This window comes from Plecotus auritus (genome assembly GCF_963455305.1).
Source record: "Plecotus auritus genome assembly, chromosome: X".
NCBI lineage: Eukaryota > Metazoa > Chordata > Mammalia > Chiroptera > Vespertilionidae > Plecotus > Plecotus auritus.
Window position 1 is genome coordinate 131,069,047 of NC_137784.1, and position 19,226 is coordinate 131,088,272.

A 19,226-nucleotide genomic window follows, 5' to 3' on the forward strand; every position below is an offset into this window, starting at 1 on the left:
CTCTTCTCTCTCTCTCTCTTCTCTCTCTCTCTCTCTCTCTCTCTCTCTCTCTCTCTCTCTCTCTCTCTCTCCCCTCTCTCGCTCATTTAGCTATTTACCCAACTAGTGATTATTGAGCCCATGCTGAACATCTGACCCAATGCCAGGGCCTGGGAGGCAGCCATGATGCATAAGAGAGGGACCCTGCCTTATAAAGCCTGGAGTTTGGGGAGGGAAGCCAGAGTGTGTGCCCAAGATAATCCCTGAGGCACTGTGAGCTCTGGGCAGGGGCCTCTCACCAGCATGAGTATGGGGGTGGTTAGAGAAGGCTTCCAGGAGGAAGTGACATCAAAGATGAGTCCTGATGAATCTCTAGGTCCCTTTACTCTCCTCCTTAACTCCTCCTCTACAGCTCTGCCCCAGTCAGTAACTGAGTCCTATCCATCCTATTTTTTTAAAAAATATGTATTTGTATTAATTTCAGAGAGGAAGAGTTAGGGAGACAGGGATAGAAACATCACTGATGAGAGAGAGTCATTCATTGGTGCCTCCTGCACACCCCCCACCAGGGATCAAGCCCACAACCCAGGCATATATCATGACTAGGAATGAAACCATGACCTCCTGGTTCATAGGTGGACGCTCAACCACTGAGCCATGCCAGCCGAGCCTGTACATTCTATTTTAGAGATATTCCTGTCCTTAACTGCCCTCCCCTTGGTGCAGGCCACCATCACTCACCCAGCTATCTGCAACCATCTTTTAGGGCCTTGTCTTCAGACCCTCCTCCACATCTCTAACTGAGCAACATTCCTAAAGGCAGAAATAGTCATGCCAGCCCACTTGGGAAAACCCTACAATGGGTTCCCCATTTAGGCTCTGCAGCCTGAATTCGAAACCTTGCCTGGCCTTCCCTTCACCCTCTTCCTAAGCTCCCCTCATAGTCTCCCTCCCTGGGCCATCCACTTCAGTCTCCCAGGCCTCCATGTATCCCCGCACTATTCCTCTTTGCAGGCTGTAGGCTCTGACTGGGATGCCCTTTCTCCTCTGCATTCTTCAGTCCCATCTTAGATCTCCTCACCCCCGCCGCCGGGGAACCTCACTCCTTGAATTTCTTTCTGAGGCAGTGTCTGCAAGGTGCTTTCCCCACTGAGCTCTCACAGTGCTGTGTTCATACCTCCACCAGAGAATCATCCACACAGTTGTTCTCTCATGGATCAATTTGCCCCAAGGACCCTGAGCACCTGAAGGGCAGCAACTTCATTTTCTTTGGGCCCCAGCACAGGGCATGGTCCAGGACAGGAATGCAGACCTGTTTGTTACTGGAATGATGGAGAATCATCCACTGTGACAATGTCTTTAATAAGGCAACTCTGGAAGCTACTTCATTGGTTTTTCGAAGGTGACCAGTCTCTGAGAAACAGGAGCAAAGTGACCCCTAGAAATGCAGGAGGGAGCCAGGCTGCCTCCAAAGAATCCATAAGGCCTCTGACACCTGGTCTGGGAGTGGCCAAGCTACAACAGCCCATTAAGAGCTCCTCTCCCACTTTCCAGCAAGAGAATCAAGTTAGAAAAAGGAAAGCTAGAATTCTCTAAGCCCTGCCTTGCCCCAAGTAGGTACAGTCACTATGTCCATTTTACAGGTGAGGAAACAGATCCTGAAGGGTCATCACACAGTGAAGGACACCCACCCAGGCTACCTGACTCCCATCCTGCACCTTTTTTTTTTAATAAATCTTTATTCAGATTATTACAATTGTTTCTCCTTTTTCCCCCCATAGCTCCCCTCCACCCAGTTCCCACCCCACCTTCTGCCCTTACCTCCCCCACACTGTCCTCATCCATAGGTGTATGATTTTTGTCCATTCTCTTCATGAACCCCCCATACCCCTTTCCCCCTGAGAATTATCAGTCCACTCCCTTTCTATGCCTCTGATTCTATTATATTCACCAGATTATTCTGTTCCTCAGGTTTTTAATTCACTTGATTTTTACGTTCACTTGTTGATAGATATGTATTTGTTGTTCATAATTTTTATCTTTACTTTTTTCTTCTTCCTCTTCTTTAAGAATACCTTTCAGCATTTCATATAATACTGGTTTTGTGGTGATGAACTCCTTTAGCTTTTTCTTATCTGTGAAGCTCTTTATCTGCCCTTCAATTCTGAATGATAGCTTTGCTGGGTAGAGTAATCATGGTTGTAGGTTCTTGCTATTCATCACATTGAAAATTTCTTGCCACTCCAGTCTGGCCTGCATAGTTTCTGTTGAGAAATCAGCTGACAGTCGTATGGGTGCTCCCTTGTAGGTAACTGTTTTTCTCTTGCTGCTTTTAAGATTCTCTCTTTGTCTTTTGCTCTTGGCATTTTAATTATGATGTGTCTTGGTGTGGTCCTTTTTGGATTCCTTTTGTTTGGGGTTCTGTGTGCTTCCTGGACTTGTAAGTCTATTTCTTTCACCAGGTGGGGGAAGTTTTCTGTCATTATTTCTTCAAATAGGTTTTCAGTATCTTGCTCTCTCTCTTCTTCTGGCACCCCCATAATTCTGATGTTGGTACGCTTGAAGTTGTCCCAGAGTCTTCTTACACCATCTTCAACTTTTTGGATTTTTTTTTTTTTTTTTTTTTTTTGCTTTTTGCTTTTTCGGTTGAGTGTTTTTTGCTTCTTTGTATTTCAATTCTTTGACTTGATTCTTGTGTTCCTCTAGTCTGTTGTTGGGTCTCTGTATAATATTTTTTATTTCAGTCAGTGTATGTTTAATTTCTAGTTGGTCCTTTTTCATATCTTCGAGGGTCTCGTTATATTTATCAGCCTTTTCTAGGATATTCTTGAAAAGCCTTATAACCGTGGTTTTGAATTCTATATCCAGTCGTTTGTTTTCCTCCATTTCTTTCGTTTGTGATTTGATTCTTTGACGCTGCATTTTCACTGCTTCCCTGAGTTGGTACGGTAGATTTGTGTGCTAGGTTTCCAATATGGCCCAGTGGGTCTGCCTCCCCAGTTAACCTGAGGTGGACATTCTTGGTGCACCCCTTTGTGGACTGTGTGTACAGCCTTGTTGTAATTAAGTCTTGATTGTTGTTGGTATCACTGGGAAGAATTGACCTCCAGGCCAGTTGGCTGTAAGGATCAGCTGTGTCTATGCTGGGAGAAGTTCGGTGCTGGAGACAGCCTTATAGGATTAGATTTGCCAAATTGCAATAGCCTCTGTGCTCAGCTTGGATGGGGTGGAGTCTCAGTCTTGGCTTCCCGTCAGCCTTGCCCTTGCGCGCACATGCGCGCCTTCAGACCTCTGCCTTCCCCAGCTCCCGAGTCTCCGCCCGAGAGTCCAGACTCCCCCCACAAGAGCCTGGGTCCCCAGGGGCTCGCCTGGAACCGGGGTTCAGTGCAGTCAGAACTGGGGCCCAGTGCAGTCAGGAGCCTCCGACTCCCTTCCACTAGGGAAAGCCTGTGGCAACCTCCGCAGCCTTTGTGCGCACTGGCACGCATGCGCGCCTTCAGACTTCTGCCTTTCCCAGCTCCCGAGTCTCCGCCCGAGAGTCCAGACTCCCCCAGTAAGAGCGTGGGTCCCCAGGGGCTCGCCCGGAACTGGGGTTCAGTGCAGTCAGAACTGGGGTTCAGTGCGGTCGGGGGCTTCCTTCCCCCTTCCGCCAGAGAAAGTCAGCCAGGCTCTCAGCCGCCCTTCCTCTCTGCACGCACAAAGACCCTTTGCCGTACCTCCAATTCTCTGTGAGCTTTTCTCTTTCCTTCTAGTTGTAGAATTTTCACTCAGCCAGCTTTCCTGTGGTTCTGGATGGTGTCCGTTCTGTCTTTTAGTTGTAGTTTTGAAATTGTGCGAGGCAGCAGTTTAGGTGCTTACCTATGCTGCCATCTTGGTTTCTCTTTCATCCTGCACCTTTTGATCCACAACTCACTACATTAGTGAGAACCAAGGGGAAGGGTGATATAAATGCTTAGTATTTTTTAGTGAGATTATTTGTAGGCATCCAAATGCATTTTACTAGGAGGAATTTGAGGGTTTGTGGCTGAGGTTCTGGAGAGAAGTCAGGGCTCAAGATATTTCCTTATTATATGCAGACAGATGAGAGTTAATATAATGGGGCTCAATGTTGATGTCTACATGGGTTACAATATCAAAGGAATCTAGGAGAGAGGGACCCGCATGCTGAGCACAGACCATAGTGTGGAGGAGGCAGCTGCCTGGTCATCGCTCCTGAGGGCAGCTGGGGGACAGTAGTCAGGATCAACACCCAGGGTCACCCTCTTCCCTGACTCCTCCGATCCCTCATCCTCCTGGGGACCCTGGAGTGGCCTCTCTAAAGTGGCAGTCTGAGTTCCCAGGTTCAGTGTTAGCTTCTGGAGGTCCAGTGGGGGTATGGGTTAGGAGTACAGAGGAGAGGTGGGAACAAGCAAAGAGAGGCAGTTGATGCCATGGGAGCAGAAGAGGTGGCCAAGGAGATAAACAGTGGGAACACCAATGTTTAAGGGTCCAAAGAGAAAAAGGCAAAGGAGACTTGGAAGGTGTGGTGAAGGAGGTAGAGTGTCACAGTATCATGATGGATGGACAGGGGAGAGAAAGTGAAAATGTCCCACTGGGTCAGTAGTCCTGAATGGAGTATCTCTATTGGGTTTGACACCATGGGGCTCCCTGATGACCTCAGAGAGAACAGAAGGAGGTTGAATTAGGTTAGGATTAGTCTTACACCACAGATGATTATAATCTAGGACTCTGAAGTCAGACTGCTTGGGTTCAATTCCCGGCTCTTCCCCTTGTTACCTGTGGAACTTGGGATAATTCACTCGGGCTCTCTATGGAGAGTGGACATGGATAATAACAGTGCCCCTCTCCTGGGGTAAATGTGGAGAGTTAATACATGCAGAGTTATGGTCTAGCCCTCAATCAAAAGTAGTTATTAGTAACTAGAGGCCCGGTGCACAAAATTCGTGCACATGGGGGGATCCCTCAGCCTGGCCTGTGCCCTCTCACAGTCCAGGAGCCCTTGGGGGATGTCCGACTGATGGCTTAGTGGGCCTAAGCCAGTGGTCGGCAAACTGCGGCTCGCGAGCCACGTTTTGCCGCTCTGTTGACTAATGAGTTTGCCAACCACTGGGATAGAGGCTTAACCACAAGGAACAACAACAGCCTGTAATTATTGGAATCGAGAGTCTAGGTCAGTGGTCGGCAAACTCATTAGTCAACAGAGCAGCAAACCAAGGCTTGCGAGCCGCATGTGGCTCACGAGCCGCGGTTTGCTGACCACTGGCCTAAGCCGTCATTTGGACATCCTTAGCATTGCCACTGAGGTGGGAGAGGCTCCCACCACTGCCGCTATGCTTGCCAACCATGAGCCCGGCTTCTGGCTGGGTAGCGCTCCCCCTGTGGGAGCACACTGACCACCAGGGGGCAGCGCCTGCATTGAGTGTCTGCCCCCTGGTGGTCAGCACGCATCATAGTGACTGGTCATTCCACCATTCGGTCATTTGCATATTAGCCTTTTATTATGTAGGATACGCTGTAGATGAGGCCCCCTAGAACCATAAGGAATGCAAAAAATTCACTGTTAACTCATTCTCGAATTGCCCCCACTTAAAATCAAATTGCCCCCCACCCCTGTGGGGCATGTGCTGCACCTTGGGAACCAGTGGGCTTGACACTTTTCCTCTCTGAGCTTCATTTCTGAATACATATGCATACACCATGGGAATTGTAATCTCTTCTCCGCCTACTTCACTGGGTTGTTATGAGGAGGTTCTGAGCTAATAAACCTAGAAATGTTCCATCAAGTAAGTGATGTCTAAATGGGAAGGGATTGTTATTTTTAAGCCCATGGGTACCCTCGCAGGTAGCAGGTGCTGATTAGGGGAGGAGGGCATGATTGTTTCCTGGGACTGTAGCTATGGAAGCTTTGCAGAGGGTTCCTCAGGCCTTGGAGGGGCAAGCTCTGGCCAGAAGCCCTATAGCGGTGGTCTCCCTGGAGGCACTGGTGGGGGGCGGGGCGTTAGGGCGGTGCTGGGGGGACGGTGAGGCCGAAGAGGGAGTAACTGTCAAACCTTCCCACTTGGCGCCATTTTTTAAATTGTACGTGGCTGTTTCACAGCTGTACCTGCTCAGGGTGGGGCTCCAATCTCCTGAAGTGGGGTGGGGGCCGGGCCAGGGTGGAGCCAGGCGGGCTAGGAGGGTGGGTTTAGCTGAGCCCCCAGTGAGGTTCAGTGCGCTTCCGCTGCAGAGACGGCGCTGCTGCTGTCGGGAGGAAGGGTCTGACCCTGGGGGGCACTCAGGCCTGCCTCCACCCGGGTCTGGAGTTTAGGGAGGAGAGGAGTGCCTGGCCCCAGCGGAGGGGGCCCAGCAGTGGTGGGCTGTGGGCCCCAGGTGCCTAGGGGGTGCTGATGGGTGGTCGCCAGCGTGCTATTGTTGTGGGCGCCCCTGGCAGGGGTGGCAGAGGAAGATATCGGGAGTTGGAGGTGCAGGCTGCAGCTACCCTCAAGGCTGGGTCTTCTCCCCATCCAGTCAGGCTCCCCGCCTCCCGGGAGTACAGGGGCTGGGGTAGGGTGTTCGTCTGTCCCCCCAGGGGTGTGGCGGCTGGGGTAGGGTGTCCATGCAGGAGGATTGGAAGAGCTCCCCGTGGCTGCTTCCTCTTCCTTCTTTGCAGTACGGGCTCCTGTCAGGCACTCTCCTCAGACTCCTGGGAACTTGGCTCTGGCTGCCCACCCCCTGTTGCGCGCACATCCTCCTGCTGGTCTGTCAATATGCAAATTGGTTGTTACTGGGACACCGTAATGGACAATTAGCATATTACCTCTTTATATGTATAGATGAGATTTTGAGAATTGGCCAATCCTACTATATCAGGTTTTAAGCTCCTTGGAGACAGCTGGCATTTGGAGATGAGGTAACTGCCTCCACTTGAGTGTGGGTGGCTTCTGGGTGGTTAACTTATGTTTCTTTCCTCTATAGGTCTTCCCCAGACTCCAAAGACAGGGAAGCCCTCAGTCCCGGAGAGCCCAAGAGAGATTTGGCTGGTGAGGAGGCCTTTAAGGGCCCCAATCCAGACTCTGAAAGGTAACTTAGTGGAGGGACATAGAGACCACGTGGCCCCCAGTCCAAGGTCCACGGTTGGAGCTGGGACCAGAACTGTCCTACTCACTGTGTTCGCTGTTAATATCTGTGGGAAGAATGAATGAAGGAATACATGAGGCTTAGAAAGGGGAAAGCCCCTCAGGAAACCACTTGCACAGGAAGACTAACTTCAGGCCAGGCCACCCCCACTCCACACTTGGCCCAACCTCACTGTGCTTTTACTCCACTGAAAGCATCCCTGCCAACTGCCAGGGCAAGCAAGGCCTCCAGGCTGTCAGTATGGGATAGTCAGTGACCAAAGGATGTATGGGCCCCAGCAAAGCATCTAGAAGGGACTTCCAGAATGACCTGTGCACAAAGGAGGCAAGGATGGAAGGTGGAGGCATGATGAGGAATGATGAGTCCAGAAGGGATGAGTACAGAGTGGATAGTCCTACTACCATCCCACTAATCAGGGGAAGCCAGTTGTGGTGATCAGTGGCTGAGAGTTGGGCATATACTCAGCAGGCAGCTAGTGGCCACTAGTGGATAAGAGCCCACCATCTTCTCAGTATGGAGGCCCACACCTTTAGCTGGGACTTAGCCATGGGAATTAGGGAAGGGGACCCAGAATGGTGGGGGAGATTTGTCTCTGACTTGGGATCTATGGTTTTAATTATAAGTGGCTCCAAATTTCTATGCCTTGTTCTGTTAGCCATTGTCCACCACCCCCCCCACACTCACACATGCATTGTGCCACCCTCCTCTTGAGTTTCTTGGCTCCACTCCTCCTCCTAGCCAAAAGGTTTGGAAGAAAAGCAGAAATACTTGCTGATATTGATTTGGTTTAAGTTGGAGCTGTGCAGGATGGCAGCCCAGGGCCCAAGATACTAGTCCTTGAGACCCACTTCTCAGGACATCTGAGTTCAATTAGATCAAAACCCAATCAAGAGTCAGCAAATGCTTCTCTTTCCACAACAGGTCAAGTGCACAGTCAAGGGATGGCAACATGGGATCCAGAGCCACAGGCTCCCCACCTGAAGGCTTGGCTGGAGCAGACATCAGCTCTGGGAGAGTAGGGTGAGCTACCCAGGGGAGGCAGGTGGCACAGAGTTGTTGATTCTCTCATGTCCCTGGTGACAGGCCAGGGTCAAGCGGCTAAAACTTATTGGGCTGCTGGGGGTGGAACACTGGTCATTTCCCTACTGCATCTCCCATCTCCAACACTTCAGCCACCACCACATCCTTTGTCCCTGGGATTTCCACTTCTGGGAATCCCTGTGCTTGAATATTCCTCCTCTTCATCCCCTCTGCCACTTGCTCTCAATCTCCTCCAAAGCAGGTACAAGAGCCCACTTACAACTGGAGGTCTAGCCCTGCCTGGGTGGGCACTGGGTGGACAGAATGAATGTGAAGAGAATGAGTAAAGGGACAAACTGACAAATGACCAAATGATGGATGAATTGGTACCTTCTTGCTTATTGGCTAAGCTCTAAGAACAAACTAGAAGCTGCTTTCTCCCTTCCCTACCAAAAGACCCAAAACCTCCTTTTCCTGCCCTACTCCCATCCCTTGGCCAGCTCTGCACTGAGCTTCAATGAGAGGAAAAACAGCTTCCACAGTGAGACTAGCTAGGAGACAAGCATGTCCAACTGGGCCCTAAGTTGTTGGACCTGGGGAGGGTCAGGGAGCACTTTCTCAGGTGATTTGGGGAGTAACAAGGTCCCATCTGTTCCCAGGTAGTTCCAAATCAAGTGTGAGTCATCCTAGTTGACAAAGGTTAGGTATGCAGATTTTGGCACCAATCGTTCAGCTCCAAGCTGTGCTAGAACCTTTATGGTTCAGGAGATGGCCAGAGAGGATTGGCAAAGCCAGTGTCTGCAGAGAGCCTGACTGCACGCTGCTCACTAGCACCCTGCCCTAGGGCAGTCAGGCCTTGGAAGGCATCCCAAGGGGGAGGAGCTTCTGCCTACTGCTTTCTCCAGTGCTTTCTCAGATGCCCCTGCTTCCCTAAGCCCATTGGGGGCGCTCTGCCTCCACTCACTTGAATAGTTTGCAACTGATGTTTGGACCCAGAGTCCCAGCTTCCAAGTCTAGGAGCCCTAGCCAACATGGGAAGGGGACAGTCTGACCACTGTGCCTCAGCAAGTGCCAGGAAAGGCCACTGGGCTGGGGCCTCAGTTCTCTGAGCTGCCACTTGTGGGGACTGTGAAAAGAGCCAACACCTGCAGCCTGCATCACTGTGTGCTGGCCAGCAACTCATGCAGATTGACTCAATTGGCCAGTGGCTGTCATGGAAGATTTCCGGGCCAATGTGATTGTGTCTGGTTCTTGGCTGCTTCATTTTTGAATGTTATCCATATCATCCTTCTTGCTTCCACACCCTCACAAAATGAAGATTTTGCCTTCTGCTTTCAGTTTCTTTAAAATGAAGCCAAACCTCAAATTACCTTTCAAAATAAGCTGGAGAATCTTCTAGATTTCCATTATTTTTAACCCACTCTTTTTACATTGTCTTACCTATATTGATTTTTAAGAAACTTGCCTTTACTGTCTTTCTAAAGAAAAGATTGTTTCTCATTAGTTTACTTACTAATTTAGTGATTATGGTTGCAAATACAACTGGCATGAACAGGTTTAGGAACAAATACCAGGAACTCGTAGTAAGTGTGCTACATAAATGAAGGGTGCAATCTTGCACAGGTGATAAGATGCCCTGTGAGCTGTGACTGCTTGGTGTGCAGTGAGAGTCGGTTTGCCTGAAAGACAGAGAATGTGGCCAACCTGTGGGAAGGCTGGGTTAGAGAGCACCCACTCAATCTGTATCAAGTTTATGGATACAGATGGAATGTAAATGGCCACAGAGCCCAGTATTAATAATAGGATCACTTTAGCACATGCTAGGGCCCAGGCATTATTTTAAGTACCTGGCATCTATTAACTCATTTACTCTTCTCAGAAAATGTGTGAGGCAGACACAATTATTATCCCCATTTCATTGATGGTAAAACTAAGGCCCAAAGAGGTCAGATGATATATCCAAGGTCATACAGCTGGGAGGTAACAAAGCTGTGATTTGAATTTGGGCAAGGTGCCTCCAAGGACACTTAACCATTAGGCTTCACTGCCCTAGTGGCAGGCAGCTGTGAGATATGAGTATTGTTCCCTGAACATCCATTTGAGCAGCTCCTTAGTACTCATCATCTGTCAGGGTCAGAAGCCACCCTCTCAGGAGAGAGTAGACATACAGACACAAAGTCCTGAACCCAGACTGAGCTTGACCTCCTTCCACAGGGTGTGCTCAGCTGCTGGCTTCACGCCTCTCCTGGATGATGATGATGTGCATGGTGCCAACTCTCATGCTCGCAAAACTGGACTAGTGGTCACCAGGTAAGGGTGGGTGACTATCTGGTGACCATTCCCATTGCCAGACATAGCCTTCAGGGTTCAGCCTCAACTCCAGTGCCCCAGAATACCCCTCACACTTCTTAGCTCCATGCTACCCTCCTATCAGGTGACCACCACAGGAGATGGAAGGTTGGGAGGGTCCCTGACATGCAGCTCAACACAGGTACCAGGGACAGTGGGGGCAGGAGGACAAATGATAAGTCAGGAGACCCAGACAGCCAAGCACCTACCCACTCAAGGTGAGGTAGCAGAAGGGGTGCATCAGGAGGCAGAGCTTAGGAAGAGACCCTGATAGGAAGTCTCAGTGAACCTCTCCTGTAGGTACTGCAGCCTGGATCAGCAAGGAGGGCCAGGGGGAGGAATCCCAGGGAGCATGTGGAAGGAGGCAGCTGTGGAGGGCACATGGCCCCAGGGACATGAAAGTACAATGGGAAGAGGCTGTGTCTTGCCAGGCTGTAAGCTTCTACACTATTTCATCTACCAGTCTACCAGTGGGAGTAGCCATTTTGCTGTGGGTGTGTGGAGCACTTAGCAAGGGACAATCTTTCTGGACTCCCAAGAGATGTAGGTCAGACAAGGACATGGGAATCCAAAATCAGGAGACTTCCTCAGGGACTCCCACACTAGTCAGGGGTAGTGCTTTGTCTGGAACTCAGATGCTAAGGCGACAGCCAGGGCTCACAGTGGCATCTGTGCCACACTAAGGGCAGGACTGAGAGACCACCCATGACTGACAAATACAGGCATCACCTTTCCTGTGAGAAGGCAGCTGGGAAGGGAAAGGCCTGGGCCCCCATTCTCCTTTGGTCTGAGGCCTCGGTGGGCCTGTGTGCTTCCTCCCTCAGCTCCGATGCTACTTTGGCTTCTGCTGAACCAACTAACAGGAAGAGCAACAGCCCAGCAGACCTGGAGGACATGAAGGCAAATTTGAAGGGGTAAGGCACCAGCCAACAGAGCTGAGCTTTTGTGGTGGAGAGAGATAGCTCAGGTTTGCATTAGCCTTTGGATGGAAAGTGAGGCCAGCGAGGTCTATGAGCTGGCCCAAGGCACATGGCAAAGGCTGAAGCCCCAGCTGAAACCCCCTTGCCTCTGCCTCTGGGTCTGTGGAGCCTTCTGCTACACTGCATTGTCTTTAGCCAGGAAGTCCTCCATAATCAGAACGTCACCCACTCTTTCAGTCAGCAACCACTTGGACAACAACTGCCCTGCGCTGGAGGCAGAAGCACACAGACAAATCAGACATGGATGATGGAGGGCAAAGCCTGGTCCAGACAGGAACATCTCATGCTGGAGCAGGGGAAGGGGAGCAGGCATGGTGACTTCATGGGGAAAGCGGCATTTGAGCTGAATCTTAAAAGATGAATAGGAGTCCTCTGAGCCAAGGGAACAGTGTGTACAAACGACTCCAAACAACCTGGTGTTTCCTGGACACTGTATGTAGCTGAGTATGACTGGCGCTGAGAGCCCTTGAAGGGGGAATGGTGAAACAGGTTATTTTTTGAGGTAGGCCTGGGATGATTAGCCTTCAATACCAGATATTGTTAAAGATTGCAACACTTACTTAACTTTGGGGCATATACTTGGTGCACAGCCCACTGCTCACAGTGTCACGTACAGTCCTCCCCATGATCCTGTGAGATTTCCCCCTAATTATAATGAAGAACAAAGGCTTGGAACCCAGGTCTCTGCCTCCTGGGAAGAACAGTGCTCTCCAAGAATTATCCAGGGTGCTGAGATAGAGTGACGATAATGAGGAGGGCTACTGCTTAGATGGGCAGAGAAATGGAGGTAACTCAGGGAAGCTCCTCTAAGGAGGAGAAGGAACTAACTCTAGGAAGAGATAGGACAAAAGAGCTGCATATAGAGAACTACAAACCTAAAAACTCTGTAGTGGGAACATGCTCAGCATGATCCAAAGCATAGAGTGGCTGGATCCTGGGCAGTGAGGGGTCCATAGATGGAGCAGGGCCTTAGTAAGCCATGATAAAGAGGTTGGATCTTATTTCAAGTTTAAGCCAAAGAGGAACATGGTCTAATTTAGGTGTTTTAAAAGGTGAATGCATATTTCTACTTTCACGCCATATTGCAGTTACTTCTTTACTTTTGTGACCTCCAGTGAAACTGGGATGCTGGGGGTGGGGTAGGCAAGGGATCTCTAAGGTATGAGGCCTTATTATGTGACTTTTTTTTGGTTGCAAATTGCACTGACAATTAATAGGGTGAAAACAATAACTGACACCTATAGTGTGCTTTGCTAGTTGCTTTACAATATTCCCAGCAACCCTGTGAAATGGATAAGATGGGGAAACGGAGGCATAGAGAGTTTGTGATTTGTCCAAGGGCTTGCAAGTGGCAGAGCTGAGTCCCAATGTAAGAGGCTCTAAGAAAAACCTCAGGGCGGGGGGGGGGGGAACTTTAAAAATCTAGTTTTTAAAATATTTTCTTTGGAGTCAAAGCCCAGAACCAGTAATTCTTAGCTGGTTAACAGGTAAACCAGTGGTTCTCAACCTTTCTAATGCCGCGACCCTTTAATACAGTTCCTCATGTTCTGGTGACCCCCAACCATAAAATTATTTTTGTTGCTACTTCGTAACTGTAATTTTGCTACTGTTATGAATTGTAATGTAAATATCTGTGTTTTCCGATGGTCTTAGGCAACCCTGCTAGCGGTTCTCAACCTGTGGGTCGCAACAGAATCGAACCCAGAACCCTTCCGTCCGCAGGCCAATGCTCTATCCACTAAGCCAAACCGGCTAGGGCTCACTCAGGATGTGTTTTAAAAAAATAAAGCTTCCTGAGCTCTACACAGAGATTAGATTTAATTGTTCTGAGGTGGGACTCCATGATCAATCTTTTTAAAAGCTCCCAGTTTTTTTTCTCATGTCCAGTCTAGGTGAGAACCATTGTTGTAGGGCAGTGGTTATGAACCAGGGGATTCTCCCCATACCTCCCTACCCCCTAGGGCAGTGGTCGGCAAACTGCGGCTCGCCAGCCACATGCGGCTCTTTGGCCCCTTGAGTGTGGCTCTTCCACAAAATGCCACGTGCAGGTGCGCACATACAGTGCGATTGAAACTTCATGGCCCATGCGCAGAAGTCGGTTTTCGGCTCTCCAAAGAAATTTCAATCGTTGTACTGTTGATATTTGGCTCTGTTGACTAATGAGTTCGCCGACCACTGGTCTAGGGGTCACTTGGCAGCATCTGCAGATTCTGTGGATTCTCGCAGCTGGCAAGAGGGTGATACTGGCAAATAGTGGGTGGAGACCAGGGATACTGTCCGAAGTCCTACAATGCACAGGGCAGCCCACACACAGTTATCCAATACAAAACGTCAAAAGTGGTGAAGTTGACAACGGTTATAGAGCTTTTACGATCTCTATGGGGAGCCAGGAGATTCTGGATTGGGAAGAAAAAAGGGTGGACACAGAGAGAAGCTAACAGTCTTCCAAGGGTATGGGCAAGGAGTGCAGAAGATGTGAGCATGGGTGTGCTTTTGCATTTAGTCATGCATGAGACCTTCCGGTGTGAGCCTGCACCTGTGCCTGCGCCACACAACCCCCTCCCCACCGCGTGCGAGCCTGCGCCTGCGGGCCCCGCCCCTCCACCCACATAGGAGCCTGGGTCTGCGCCTGCGTTTGCACCTGCGCCCAGTCTGCCTGCATGCGCCTGTTCCTTCACCCCAGCAACCATGCCTGCGCCTGCTCCTGGAGTGCACACCTACCCTTGGTGTGCATTCCCTTGCGCCTGCGCCTGCGCCTGCGCCTGTGGTTCCCCCGCCCCCAGCCCCGCCCTCCCCGTTACATGCCTGCGTTTGCCCTGCGCGGCCCCGCCCCCCCCCACCAGCTTGCTTGCCTGCGCCTGAGCCTGGCGTGCGTGCGTGCGGTGCGTGCGTGCGGTGCGTGCGTGCGGTGCGTGCGTGCGGTGCGTGCGTGCGGTGCGTGCGTGCGCCTGCGCCCAGAGAGCATGCGCATGTGCCCCAGCGTGAGACCATCCTATGTGCGCATGTGTGTGCGTGCCCTGAGCTCCTGCGTGCACTGAGCGCCTGCTTGCGTGCGCATGTGCCTGGCGTGTGCACCACCTCCCAGCGTTTGTAAGCCTGCGCGGGCCGCCATTTCCTGCAGTGGCAAGTTCTGGTCTCAGTGCATATTGGGAAATGCGATTGTCACAAAGCGAAATGGCTACCCGGGGCTAGAGTGGCCTCCGGGGTGCTTCACTTTTGCGGCTGAGCCCGCGCTGACCGCCAGATGGCGTGCGAGGATTATAGATGGGTCTGGTCTTCCTGGTCTTCCACTGCCCTTTCACCGCTGGCCTGGTGAACCCAGCTTCCCAATGTCCTTGGAGTTGAAGCCCCTTCTACTGCCGCAGTCCATATGGAGGCGGGAGGGAGGAAGGGAGGTGGGTGCCCGCGAGGAGCCAAAAGGGGCTCCTGCAGCCTGATCCTATTTGGCAGGATGCCCTGGAGTCAGTCATCCGTGACACTGGACCCTAGTCTTCAGAGCTGTCCGGGGAAAGGGACTGTGGACATACGGGGAGGGCAGCTGGACCATTGACCCTGCAGGGGACGCCCTGGCGGACCTACCTGCTCTGGGATTCCTTAGGGAGGCTCCGCCTTAGTTTCCAAGAGTTTGGTGAGGAAGGCTGATGGGATGGGCGGGGAGATTCTGCAGGACAGTGGAATTGTCCAAAACTTGAGGAATTCTCTCTATTCTAACTTTGGTCCTGCCTCATCACACGTACAGGAAGAGGTGATAGGGCACAGTGATTAAGAGCAATCTAAGCTCTGTCACTTTGTGGCCTTGGGTATCATGCTCATCAACTCTGTGCTCCAGTTTCCTCCCCTGCAGAATAGACATAATAATAGTTCCTATCACACAGGGTTGTTGTGAGGGTTAAATGGGTTTGAATGTGTAAAGCATTTCTGCCACAAAGTTTATAAAAACTTAAAGCTAAATAAATCAACCCCCGAAGAATACTTCCTTCCATTGTAATTATTAAAGAACACTCAGAAAGTTGGCCTCTGCTGCTGTTTACCAGCTTTATTGGCATGATTTCACTTAATACAGAGTAGCTCATATTCCCCCTACTGAGTTTTTAAAAAATATTTTATTGTTTTTTTTTTTAGACAGAAAGGAGGAGGGGGAGAGAGATAGAGGGAAACATCAATGATGAGAGAATCATCAATCAACTGCCTCCTGCATGCCTCACACTGGGAATCAAGCCTGCAACCGGGAATGTACCCTGACAGAATCAAACTGGCAACCTTTTGTTGCACAGGATGATGTCCATCCAACTGAGCGACACTGGCCAGGGCCCCACTAAACTTTTATTTTTAGGCTTTACATCTAAAACATAAGCTGTTTTCCTCTTATGTTGCAATCTGGGCATTGCAGGTTTATGATATTTCTGCATGAAGAACAGGTGAACTTTAAGCTAAGCACATTTATTCACTGTGGACAGCTGTTGTTAATCAGTGGCAGAATCTATTGGAGGTGGTACAATGGGGGAAAGGGGCATTCTCTTCTATGCAGAGTGTTACTGTGTCAAAAATTGGCAGTATCTGTATTAGACTACTAGATCTTTGATCTAGTTACAGCCAGAAGTATTACCTTGCCTATCTCTAAACGCTTGACTTGCAGATAATTCATTATGGGCCTGGAAGACCTCTAGGCTATTACATTTTTCAGCAAGGCTTCCTGTGACATTTTTACTAAGATTTTCTTTTTATGGGCCAGAGGGGTTATACCTCCTATAACTGTAGTGACTCCTCTCTGAGGCTAAGGGTGAAGGAGACTTATTCACCCACTTGTCCCTGTATTACAGCAGACCCTCAAATTGCTCTTTGCAGAGAATCTTACACAAACTTGGTGAGGACAACATCTACTACCATAATTCTATAGAGGATGTGGGATGGAACAGGACTCTGATGAAATCCATGGTAAAGCTAGCTCAGGGCTCCCAGAGTTAGGAGACAAACTCTTTAGGCCTTCCAAGTTTATCTTTGGCCCAAGATGTATGTCACAGACAAAAGTGAAGTGGATGTATCACTGAATCCTGCTGGCTAAAAGGTTAGCATTATGTAAGCAGACCATTTTTGGTATCTGGCTGGGCTACAGCAGACCATGGGTAGAAGCAGCATAGAAAGGCACAGTACTCACTTGCCTACAGATCTTCCAGGTACAGATGGAGGTGGTGTTTGGTTTGTTCCTGCTGGGGTGCTTTGGTTCCCTCTACCTGAGGCTGAAGAGTCCCTTTGCTTTCAGGGCATACTCTTCAAAAAGTATCGTCATTGCTCCCTGTCATTCTAGCTTGAAGGCAGGGACCCTGCCTACTATGGGATTAACTTTCATAAGAGTCCTAGGGCTGTAGGTAGCTAGTGGTATTGTCTTCTTGTCCTCAGGTAACCCCACCATCAATTGAAGGCAGACTGCTAATTTTGGGAGGTTCAGAGTGAGCCAGAATCAAGGTGATAGTGAACTACGTTTTCATTTTATGGGATGCTGGACTCATGCTCTCAATAACCTGACTTAGTCTTTGCCTTCGGCCTAGTGGGCATATGACATTTTTGGCACTGGAGGCCACCAGGCAGCAGCGCCATCACTTAGGATAGAGGTTCTGGAGGAGGTACCAGCTGAGAAAGCCCGTGGAAGCACCTTAGGATGGGGATGGTGATGGAAGGTGCAAGTGTTGGTGTGATGTGAGGTGAGAGAAGAAGGAAGACTTCCCAAAGAGCTCAATGCCTGGGACAGCTGAATTCGGGGTGTGGCAAAAGCATAGAAGGCTCAGGCTAGTACATGTGGGGATAGCCTTTGTAGGAAGAGAGTAGTAGTGCTGGGGTCCTCCTGAGGAGGAGACAGGCTTCTCCCCAATATGGAGGCCATGCTGGGCTCCCCTCTGCCCCACTTTCAAGGAGAGAAGCCTGCTATGTCCACAGAAGGTGACATCAGTATGCATTGGGTGAGCAAGGACTAGTCCCACAATATTTACTCCATAAGGGCACTCATTTTTTTCAGCTCCTTGGCTGGTTTTGAGGAGAAGAATGTGGTCATCGAGCTGGGAGAGTCCTGGCAGGAGAAGCCTGCAGCCCCCAGAGGTGGCCACAGAGACCCAGCTGCACCTACCCAGCAGCCTGAAGACCCCAGCACTCCAGAGCATCAGAGCAGCTCCAGAAGACCCCAGCAGTTAATGGACTTGAAGACCCAGGCCAGCAGGTAAGGGTAACGCTATGCTGGTCTTCCTGCCCAAGCTGGAATTTTGTCAGGCTCCATGACCCAGGTGTAGCCTGCTTTCAGCCCACGTTCATGCCAGTGCCTGGTATATCACACACTCAGATGCTCACACTTGTGCCCAGTATGGGGTTAGAATGGTGACTCCCTGGGCATGGAGCAGTGTCAGGGGGCTTCCTGTGGTGCAAGGAGCTAGGATGAGGCCTGTTGTGGGAGCGGGTATCTGTCCTCAGAGATAAGAAGCCCTGGCTAATACTTAAAGTGTGGACTATCGGTAGAAGTAGCATAGAGAGGCACAGTATACATGCACTTCAGGTTGGAGGTCCAAAGTAGGGTGAAGGCTATTTGTGTGTTGACAGGAGGATGGTAGTGACTGAGAAAAAGCAACAGGATGAAGCAGTGAGAGTGCAAGAAAGAAAGCATGAGTAAGCAGGCATTAGAGAGGGTGACAGTGCCATTGAGGGTGACAGTGGTATTGTGATTGGCAGTGTGTTGGTGTGTGTCAGTGAGAGGACAAGTATGACTGTGACTGGAGGTGACCATGTGCTATGGGTTGAAGTGTTCAAATCAGTGCTCTCCTGACAGCATCTGAAATGCTGGCCCCTACACCTCATAACCTATACAGCTTACAAAAATGTTGACAGATTGTTAAGATGCAGTGAGCTTATATTGCTTGGAGATTTCAGAAAGAGCAATTGAAAGCTCTTACCACTTCCAAACCAAGCAAATGGTTTCTCACACAAGACAGAAATGGGGAGAGGTGAGACTCTTACAACCCCAGGAGATAGTAGATGGTACTTGTGGCTTCTCCTGCAGGGCTAAAATAAAAATTTTCATCCATCCTCATGGTACTGAGATTCTGATACTGTAGAGATTCCATAGTTAGTGTGATAGGAGGCTTTTTTTTTTTTTTAAGGCCAGACTGTTCTATTAAATAAAAAGTTTTCTTATTTAAGAATATCCAACTTGTTTTTGACTCCTTTTCTTGTCCTTGGCCCCAGGCCCTGTAGGAGCCCAGACCAAAGTTACTGATCAAACACCTTTGAACTTCCTGCCACATCATTTGGCTTCCTACACCACTTAGTGTACCAATTAGTGAGAGGGAGTGCGAAAAGTGCAAGCTTTAGATGAAGGAGGAGACAATTGGGTTTCATTTTTGGTTGGGTGGGGGATTGTCAGGAGAGGTTTTCTTTGCAGGTGGCATGAGGTTGGAGCTAGAAGATTTTGCCAGATATGCATGCTGTGAAGGAAAGACAGAGTCGGGGTGGCGGCAGTGGAGGAAGGGTTAATTGGTGGCTTGGTGGGAAGTGCTGAGGGGGGCTGAGCAGGCACCTATTCCTAGGCTAAGAAGTGTGACTCACCTTCTGATGCCCCAGGGGCCACTGATAGCTTTCAGGAGAGTGAGATGACTAAGATGACAGACCAGAGCAGCCATGATTTGTAGGAAGATTCCTTCCACCTGCCATGTATAGGATCAGGCCCCGGGGTATAAAGCAAGACGATTCAGGAGACCAGTTAGGAGATATCTGCTCAGCCAAGGGAGAGGTTATGAGGCCACA

The 19,226-nt window shown here is 49.9% G+C and overlaps 1 protein-coding gene across 1 annotated transcript in view; it reads left to right on the plus strand.

The window, feature by feature from the left end:
• The window catches only part of ZNF185 (zinc finger protein 185 with LIM domain), a gene marked incomplete at its 5' end in the record, with an annotated part of 55,546 nt that overhangs the window by 15,289 nt on the left and 21,031 nt on the right, over positions 1-19,226 (plus strand). Inside the window, 5 exons of the mRNA XM_080652492.1 lie at positions 6,934-7,038; positions 8,017-8,115; positions 10,330-10,425; positions 11,289-11,378; positions 17,455-17,652. Of these exons, the coding sequence (XP_080508618.1) occupies positions 6,934-7,038; positions 8,017-8,115; positions 10,330-10,425; positions 11,289-11,378; positions 17,455-17,652 (588 nt within the window). The remainder of the gene's footprint in view (positions 1-6,933; positions 7,039-8,016; positions 8,116-10,329; positions 10,426-11,288; positions 11,379-17,454; positions 17,653-19,226) is intronic.